The sequence below is a fragment of the Etheostoma spectabile genome, unplaced genomic scaffold (genome assembly GCF_008692095.1).
Source record: "Etheostoma spectabile isolate EspeVRDwgs_2016 unplaced genomic scaffold, UIUC_Espe_1.0 scaffold406, whole genome shotgun sequence".
NCBI lineage: Eukaryota > Metazoa > Chordata > Actinopteri > Perciformes > Percidae > Etheostoma > Etheostoma spectabile.
The window spans coordinates 135123-144346 of NW_022605605.1; the positions used below are offsets into that span (position 1 = coordinate 135123).

A 9224-nucleotide genomic window follows, 5' to 3' on the forward strand; every position below is an offset into this window, starting at 1 on the left:
GGGGGGTCATCCAGGTACTTTCAGTGCTCTGACTTTGTTCTATTCTTCCAGACCTGCGACATTAAGTCTGAAGGCAGGAAGCGTTTCCTGACGCTGAAACAGGTTCAGCTGGACCAGGCGGGCGAGGTGTCCTACCAGGCGCTGAACGCCGTCACCAGCGCCATGCTCACCGTCAAAGGTACACACCCCACACACACACACACACCCTATCTGTGGTTGTCTCATTTCAGACCCAGGGGGATCCACATCCCAGTAAAAACCCTCTCAAACACCAAAATACAAAAGACAGAGCTTCCACAATGTTCAGTGTCTAATGGACAGAAATGGTCTCCAGTGGGTCCACAGTCTGGAGGAGAACCTGACAGACCTGCGTACAGGGTCAGCCAAAACAGGGATTACGTCATTTTCTGACTCAGATACCCAACACCAGCCACTAGAAGTTTTGTAATGCTGCCTTGCTCATAAGGACACCCCAGGTAGGCCGGAGACAGGTGTACAGTAGCTCTACAGAGGGAGGTCTTCACAGGGACAGAGACCTGCTGAACCTAGGACCCAGCATGTTGAGCATCAGCTCCCCACGCTGCCTACAGATATCTTATCATCTCAAAGGTCGTGTGTAATAAAATGGCCTTTGTCTCAGAAAACGAAGGGATTTCAGAAGCGATACGGTAAGAAAGGATCTGTGTATTTGTGTTTTGGTGAGTAACCGGCGGACTGATTTGCACCTCGCAGAGATCGAGATGGGCTTTGTTGAGTCCCTGAAGGACGTTTCTGTGCCTGAAAAGAAACAGGCCAAGTTTGAATGCACCATCACCAAAGAGGTGTCAAAGGTGATGTGGTTCAGGGGGGCGGAGGTCGTCACCCCAAGCCCTAAATATGAAATAATGGACGATGGGAAGAAGCACATGCTGATCATAAACAGCTGTGAGTTCGATGACGAGGCTCAGTACTCCATCGAAGTGCTGGGCCACAGATCCAGCGCTCAGCTGGCCGTGGAAGGTAAGACACACACTTCCTGTTGTTTCCTCTTTGGATGCTGATTGGATGATTTAAAGGATAGCGACCCACCCCCACCCCTCTTCTTGTCTTTGTGCACTCCCCCGGTTTATTTCAGGCATGAGGCTGAAGTTTGTGCAGCAGCTTCAGGACCAAACAGTGAAAGAAGGTAAAACGGTTCGATTTGAACTGGAGCTGTCGCACGATAACGTGCCGGTGGTCTGGTACCGGAACGAGGTGAAGCTCCACGTGAGCCGAACCGTGCTCACGCACGTGGAGGGGACCAGGCACTGTCTAGAAATGAGGACGGTGACTCTAGATGATACGTGCCTGGTAAAGGCCGAGGCCAAAGGGATTTACTCCATGGCCAAACTCACGGTCGTAGGTAACCACACACTCCTCTTCCTCTTCATCTCAAGGCCCTGACACACCAAACCCCCCCCCCCGGCAGCTGATTGGACCAATGCATCACATGGGTCTGGTTTCTCCAGAAACCTCATGGCGGCCCGTTCAGAATCCTATTTTACTAAAAAAGATCCCCGAAACATGTTTCTGGAAACATTTTAAGGAGGAGGCCGAGCAGCAGCTGAATCTGTCTTCATCACACACACACACCCACACACACAACACATAGAACACAAACACAACCCACAAACACACACACACACACCACCACAACACACACACAACCACACACCACACATAGACACACAAACAAACACCAAACACACACAACACACACACAAACACACACCACACACACAACACAACACACACACCACACACACACACACACACCACACACACACAAACACACAAACACAACACACACACACACACACACCACAAACACACAAACACACACACACACACACACACAAACACACAGGCAGACACACACAGCTGCTGAATCTTCATTGACAGACTTGAGTCCCTGACCTCTCCAGACAGACTTGAGTCCCCAACCCCTCCAGACAGACTCGAGTCCCCGATCTCTCCAGACAGACTTGAGTCCCCGAACCCTCCAGACAGACTTGAGTCCCCAACCTCTCCAGACAGACTTGAGTCCCCAACCCCACCAGACAGACTGGAGTCCCCGACCCCTCCACACAGACTCGAGTCCCCGACCTCTCCAGACAGACTCAAGTCCCCGACCCCGCCAGACAGACTGGAATCCCCGACCCCTCCAGACAGACTGGAGTCCCCGACCCCTCCAGCCTGTCCCAGGGTTGTCGGTTGGTGTGCCAGGGCCTTCAGGCCTGAGTCGGACAGACCTTTAACCAGATCATCAGTGTGTGTGGTTCTCATCCATTAACGCATGTCATACATAAAGTCCATCTGGTGTTCTCTGATGATAGAAGGTCCAGTCTCAACTGGGACACACAAGACTTAAAGAATCCTTTTCATCTATTAACTTTCATTTCATTTTCATGGTTTCTCACTCTCTCTGTCCTTTCCTGGAGGAGCGTCTCAGTCTTTGTCCCGATTGCGTAGATCGGACCTTTGCAGAGACCTGTATGACATGAATCTCACTCTGGTCCCGGTTGTGTTGCAGAGGGCGACGCGGTCTTCGTGACCAAGCTGCAGGACTACACCGCCACGGAGAAGGACGAGGTGTCTCTGGACTGTGAACTGAGCAAAGACGTCCCGGTGGTTTGGTATTACGGTGAGAAGGAACTCATCGCCTCCAAGACGGTGGTGATGCGCTCGGAGGCGACGCGCCGCTCGCTCGTCCTTAAGAAAGTCACGCAGAGCGACAAAGGGAAGTACACCTGCGACTGTGGGACGGACAAAACCTCGGCCAGCCTCAACATCGAAGGTACACGGGACGCTCTGAAGGATCTGAGGGACACACTGAAAAATAAGAACCACATCAGACACGTACACTGCAAAAAATGGGTCTCTAAAAACAAGATAAAACCCTAAATCTGAGGGAAAAGGTCCTCAGGACACGTTAAGATTATAGTGGAAAGTAAGACATTAAAATAAGAACCACATCAGACATGTACAGTGCAAAAAATGGGGGTCTAAAAATGAGATAAAACCCTAAATCTGAGGGAAAAGGTCCTCAGGACACGAGACACTATCTGTCCATGCAGCTTGATTAAGATTATAGTGGAAAGTAAGACATTAAAACAAGAAGTTTTTTATCTTAGTAAGATTCAAATCATTGATAGTGTGAAGTTTATTGACATGCTTTTATTTTGAAAAAGTCAGATATCTTTGAGTGTATTGTTGCATGTCTCATTTATTTTATCTTCTCACTGACTAAAAACCAAAGAAGTAAAGATGTAACGCAACATAAAATCAATCAAATCAGTCTGAAAAATAAGAACCACATCAGACATGGACAATGCAAAAAGGGGGGGTCTAAAAACGAGATAAAAACCCTAAATCTGAGGGTAAAGGTCCTCGGGACACGGGACATTATCTGTCCATGCAGCTTGATTTAAGATTATAGTGGAAAGTAAGACAAGAAAATAAGAAATTGACTCTTAAAACAAGATGAATTATCTTTCCTTCTAGGATTCAACACTAAATCTAAGTTTTTTATCTTGGTATGAACCGAATCATTACCAGTATAAAGTTTATTGACATGCTTTTGTTATGAAAAAGTCAAACATCTTTGAGTGTATTGTTGCACGTCTCATTTATTTTATCTTCTCACCGATTAAAAACCAAAGGAGCAAAGATGTAACGTAGCATCTTAAAATCAATCAAATCAGCCAAATCAATGCTAACATTTCTATAAACAGCCATGATTTAATTTAAATATTTTCTCCTATATTCTTATCAGTGTTTTTGTTTTCTTTGTGTGTAAATGTGTCCGTGTACATATGCATGTATGATTAAAGAAAAGGGTTAATTGTATCTGTGACTGGAAGTATTGTATATTACCAATAAAAAGTAACTAAATCACTAACTACAAACACAAATATAAAACCATTTTGAGTCCAGATGCTCCAATAATAATAATAATAATGATAATAATAATACATTTGATTTGTAATGCACTTATCTACATTAAGACAAACCTCAAAGTCCGACCGGTAAGATCATAAAAGCATAAAAACATCAGTTTAAAATACATATAAACTACATTATGTTGCAAGGTTAAACTCAACTTCTGCAGATAAGAAATGAATGAGAAGTTGAGAATCTGGGATTGTGTCTGAAGCTGGAGCTGATTGTTTCTTATTCCACAACATCTAACGTCCCCCTAGCGTACTGAATGTAACTCTCTGATGGTTTTGCCCCCCCCCCCCCAGCCCGGGACATCAAGGTGGTGCGCCCGGTCTACGGCGTGGAACTTTTCGACGGAGAGACGGCTCGCTTCGAGGTGGAGATCTCCGAGGACGACGTGCACGGCCAGTGGAAGCTCAACGGGGACGTCCTCAGTCCTTCTTCTGTAAGACAGCCCCCCCCCACATCTTAGACTGTGTGTGTGTGGGATGGGGTGGGGGGGCTCTCCCCCACAATCTTCACTCTTCATACATTCATCTTTTTAAAGCAACATTTTGGGAAAGGCACGTTCTACCAGGATGAGGCTGCAAAAATATTACATAAGAAAAAAACATTGATTACAAAGTGTTGATTTTCTATTTTGACAGAAGACACCCGAGGGTTAGGACTATTAGCCGGTGTTAGGCAGCTAGCATTAGCATTAGGATAACATTAGCATTAGGATAACATTAGCATTAGGATAACATTAGCATCGGGGTGTGCTCCTCTAGCCGGCCCACTCTATATTAATGATGTGATGTTGTTGACAGGATGTGGACATCATCGAGGAGGGGGGCAAACACACCCTGATCCTCTACAACTGCAAGGTGTCCATGACCGGAGAGGTGGCGTACGCCGCCGCCAACGCCAAGTGCTCTGCCAACCTGAAGGTCAAAGGTAGGACACCGGCACGCCTACGTCAGCCTGGACTCCACATCATCACACACAAACCTCTGATTCCCTTCATAACTTCCTGTGTTTCCCTTCATAACTTCCTCTGTTCCTTCATACCTTCTCTGAGCACTTGCATTACCTGCCTATGGTTCCATCATAATACTCTGAGTCCCTTGCATGAACTTACTCTGATCCCTTCATAACTCCTGTTTCCCTTCATAACTTCCTCTGTTTCCCTTCATAACTTCCTGTGTTTCCCTGTAGAACTTCCTCTTAACTTCCTGTTTCCCTTGCTAACTTCCTGTGTTTCCCTGTAGAACTTCCTCTGAACTTCCTGACGCCGCTGAGCGACGTCCAGGTGTACGAGAAGGACGAGGCGCGCTTCGAGGTGGAGCTGTCCCGGGTCCCGAAGACCTTCCGCTGGCTGAAGGGCTCCCAGGAGCTGCAGAGCGACGACAAGTACCAGCTGGTCCAGGAAGGAGGCCTGTTCGTCCTGCTCGTCCGATCGGCCGCCTACGACGACGAGGCCAAGTACATGTTCGAGGCCGAGGACAAGAGGACGGCCGCCAAACTCGTTATACAAGGTCAGAAATACACAGTACTACGCAGTATACAGGGTCAGAAATATACAGATACTACGCAGTGTACAGGGTCAGAAATACACAGATACTACGCAGTAGTACAGGGTCAGAAATACACAGTACTACGCAGTGTACAGGGTCAGAAATACACAGATACTACGCAGTATACAGGGTCAGAAATGCACAGATACTACGCAGTATACAGGTTCAGAAATACACAGATACTACGCAGTGTACAGGGTCAGAAATACACAGATACTACGCAGTGTACAAGGTCAGAAATACACAATACTACGCAGTATACAGGGTCAGAAATGCACAGATACTACACAGTGTACAGGGTCAGAAATACACAGATACTATGCAGTGTACAGGGTCAGAAATACACAGATACTACGCAGTGTACAGGGTCAGAAATACACAGATACTACACAACGTACAAGGTCAGAAATATACAGATACTACGCAGTATACAGGGTCTTCAGAACTAAAGGGTATTTCATGTATTTAATAAAGCCCTATGAAGTACTGGTTAAGGACGCTGTGTGGTGGTTCTGTCCCCGGCAGGGATCCGGCTGGAGTTGTCCTCCATTCCTCTGAGAGTATTTTTGTATTTCATGTACATGATTAAGTACTCTTTAAGGACACCCTGTGGTGGTTCTGTCCCTGGCAGGGATCCGGCTGGAGTTCTCCAGACCCATCAAGGACGTGACGGTGAAGGAGCGGGAGACGGCCGAGTTCAGCGTGGAGCTGTCCCACGACAACGTCTCCGTGGCCTGGTTCAAGAACGACGTGCGCCTGCTGCCCAGCAAGGTGGTCCACATGGCGGACCAGGGCCGGGTCCACACGCTGGCCTTCAAGGAGGTCACCATCGACGACACCTCCATGATCCGGGTCGAGGCCATGGACAAGACCCTGACCGCCATGCTCACCGTCATCGGTCAGTGGAGGGAGGGAGGGATGGAGAGATAGTGTGTGTGTGTGTGTGTGTGAGTGAGTGTGTATCTGATGAACAGGTGTTTGAGTTTGTGCAAGCTGACCAATCAGAGCAGACTGGGCCTCTTAAAGAGACAGGCGCTCCAACAAAGATGATGAGAAAAACAGTGTTTTTTCAATATTTAAGTGTAGAAACATAAAATCCAATAAGGGTCCTTTAAGAGTTTAGGTTTTAATGCATAGGGGCGGAGGCTGACGTAGAACATGCGTGTTGTCTGTGTGCAGAGGGCGACCTGTACTTCACCACCAAGCTGCAGAACTACACGGCCGTGGAGCGGGACGAGGTCAAGCTCGTCTGCGAACTCAGCAAGTCGGTCGCAGACGTCAAGTGGTCGAAGGACGGGACGGAGATCACCCCGTCCAAGAACATCGCCATCAGCACCGACGGGAAGAAGCGCATCCTGACGGTCAGGAAGGCGGAGAAGGCCAACATCGGGGAGTACACCTGCGACTGCGGCTCGGACAAAACCACCGCCAGACTCAACATAGAAGGTAACTCGCTGCAGAGCGGCTGCTACACCGAATATAAGAAGAAGAATGGAAATATAAAGCAGAGTATCATCGGCGTAAGAAAGTAGTCCCTTAGAAACGGAGCGCACGCCTTCAATATGATTCAGTTCAAGGTCTAGACCTCTCTATGATTTACAGATAGAGCAGGTCTAGACCTCTCTATGATTTACAGATAGAGCAGGTCTAGACCGCTCTATAATCTACAGATAGAGCAGGTCTAGACCGCTCTATAATCTACAGATAGAGCAGGTCTAGACCGCTCTATAATCTACTGATAGAGCAGGTCTAGACCGCTCTATAATCTACAGATAGAGCAGGTCTAGACCGCTCTATAATTTACAGATAGAGCAGGTCTAAACCGCTCTATAATTTACAGATAGAGCAGGTCTAGACCTCTATAATTTACAGATAGAGCAGGTCTAGACCTCTATAATTTACAAATAGAGCAGGTCTAGACCACTCTATAATTTACAGATAGAGCAGGTCTAGACCTCTCTATAATTTACAGATAGAGCAGGTCTAGACCTCTCTATAATTTACAGATAGAGCAGGTCTAGACCTCTCTATAATTTACAGATAGAGCAGGTCTAGACCTCTCTATAATTTACAGGTAGAGCAGGTCTAGACCTCTCTTTAATTTACAGTACTGTGTACTGTGGTATGACATTTAAGAAGTCTGGAATCTTGAACCCTGTTCTATCTTCACCTCTGTAGTCAAGTGTCTTTTCCTAATGTTTGTCCCGGTCTTCGTCCTGCAGAGCGGGACATTAAGGTCGTCCGTCCTCTGTACAGCGTGGAGGTGACGGAGACAGAAACAGCCAAGTTTGAGACGGAGATTTCAGAAGAGGACGTCCACGGGACCTGGAAACTGAAGGGAGAAGCTCTGCTGCCATGTCCTGTAAGTCCAACATGTACTACACATACTCTATAAGTACTATATATATATCTATATTTATATAAATATATATTAGAGATATAGAGGTGAATGTTACTAAGTACATCTACTAAAGTACTAGGCTTCAGTCCAGTTGTTGAGGTACTTGTACTTGAAACTTTTCAAACCACTTTCCACTGAAGTGAAGGACCTGAATACTACTACTACTACTACTACTAGTAGTACTACTACTACTGATATTAATACTACTACATCTTGCTGTGATGTCCCTTGCAGGACGTGGAGATTAAGGAGGAGGGAACCAAACACCTGCTGATCCTCTACAACGTGCGCCTGGACATGGCCGGCAGCGTGGACTTCTCCGCCGCCAACGCCAAGTCCAACGCCCAGCTCCGGGTCAAAGGTCAGACTCATTAGTAGTATTATATCATATAATATATTAGTATAATATTATACTATTATGTACAGGAACACACGTTGTCCTGTTAGGGTTCGAAGGTCCAGGCTAGAGAACATCTGACATCCCCACAGTGGATTTATATAATCCATCATACGTATGGAAAACAATGCCTCTTATATATATTACATCTATATATATATATATATATATAGATATAATATATCTGTATATATATATATATATATATATATATATATATATATATATATAGCAATTATCTGAAGACATTTGGATAAATGTCTTTAACCGTCCTGTTGTCCTCGGGTCCAATTTGCCCCGTGTTCATAACGTTTCTATATCACAACATTTCAACTACGTTGTCAAAGAGTATTTATACTGTTTAACGTGGACGGGTCTGTATAAAAATACTACAAAATACTACTACTTTTGTTTATTTGGGTGTTATCATTTTACATTACATCATCATATCAGAGCATTCTGGGGGAAAACGTGAATGGACATTAAAAAATGGACAAAATGTCTAAAAAAAGATTTTTAAAAAGATCTCTGTGTCTCTGTCTGTGTCTCTGTGTCTGTGTCTCTGTCTGTGTCTCTGTGTCACTGTCTGTGTCTTTCTGTCTGTATCTCTGTGCCTGTGTCTCTGTGTCTGTGTCTCTGTCTGTGTCTCTATCTGTGTCTGCAGCCCGGTCCATCGGGCTGATGCGTCCCCTGAAGGACGTCACGGTGACGGCCGGAGAGACGGCCACCTTCGAGTGCGAGCTGTCGTACGAAGGCATCGCCGTGGACTGGTTCCTGGGGGGACAGAAGATGGAGGCCAGCGAGAGGGTGAGACGGACCTCAGACTCCTTCATGACACTAAGACACAAAGACACAAAGACACAGACACAAAGACAAAGACACAAAGACAAAGACACAGACACAAAGACAC

The 9224-nt window shown here is 46.2% G+C and overlaps 1 protein-coding gene across 1 annotated transcript in view; it reads left to right on the forward strand.

Moving 5' to 3' along the window:
* The window catches only part of LOC116686626 (titin-like), a gene marked incomplete in the record, with an annotated part of 242683 nt that overhangs the window by 83001 nt on the left and 150458 nt on the right, over positions 1–9224 (forward strand). The window contains 10 exon segments of the mRNA XM_032511647.1: positions 52–178; positions 2552–2815; positions 4266–4405; positions 4770–4896; positions 5211–5477; positions 6148–6414; positions 6696–6962; positions 7739–7878; positions 8152–8278; positions 8979–9121. Coding sequence (XP_032367538.1) covers positions 52–178; positions 2552–2815; positions 4266–4405; positions 4770–4896; positions 5211–5477; positions 6148–6414; positions 6696–6962; positions 7739–7878; positions 8152–8278; positions 8979–9121 — 1869 coding nt within the window.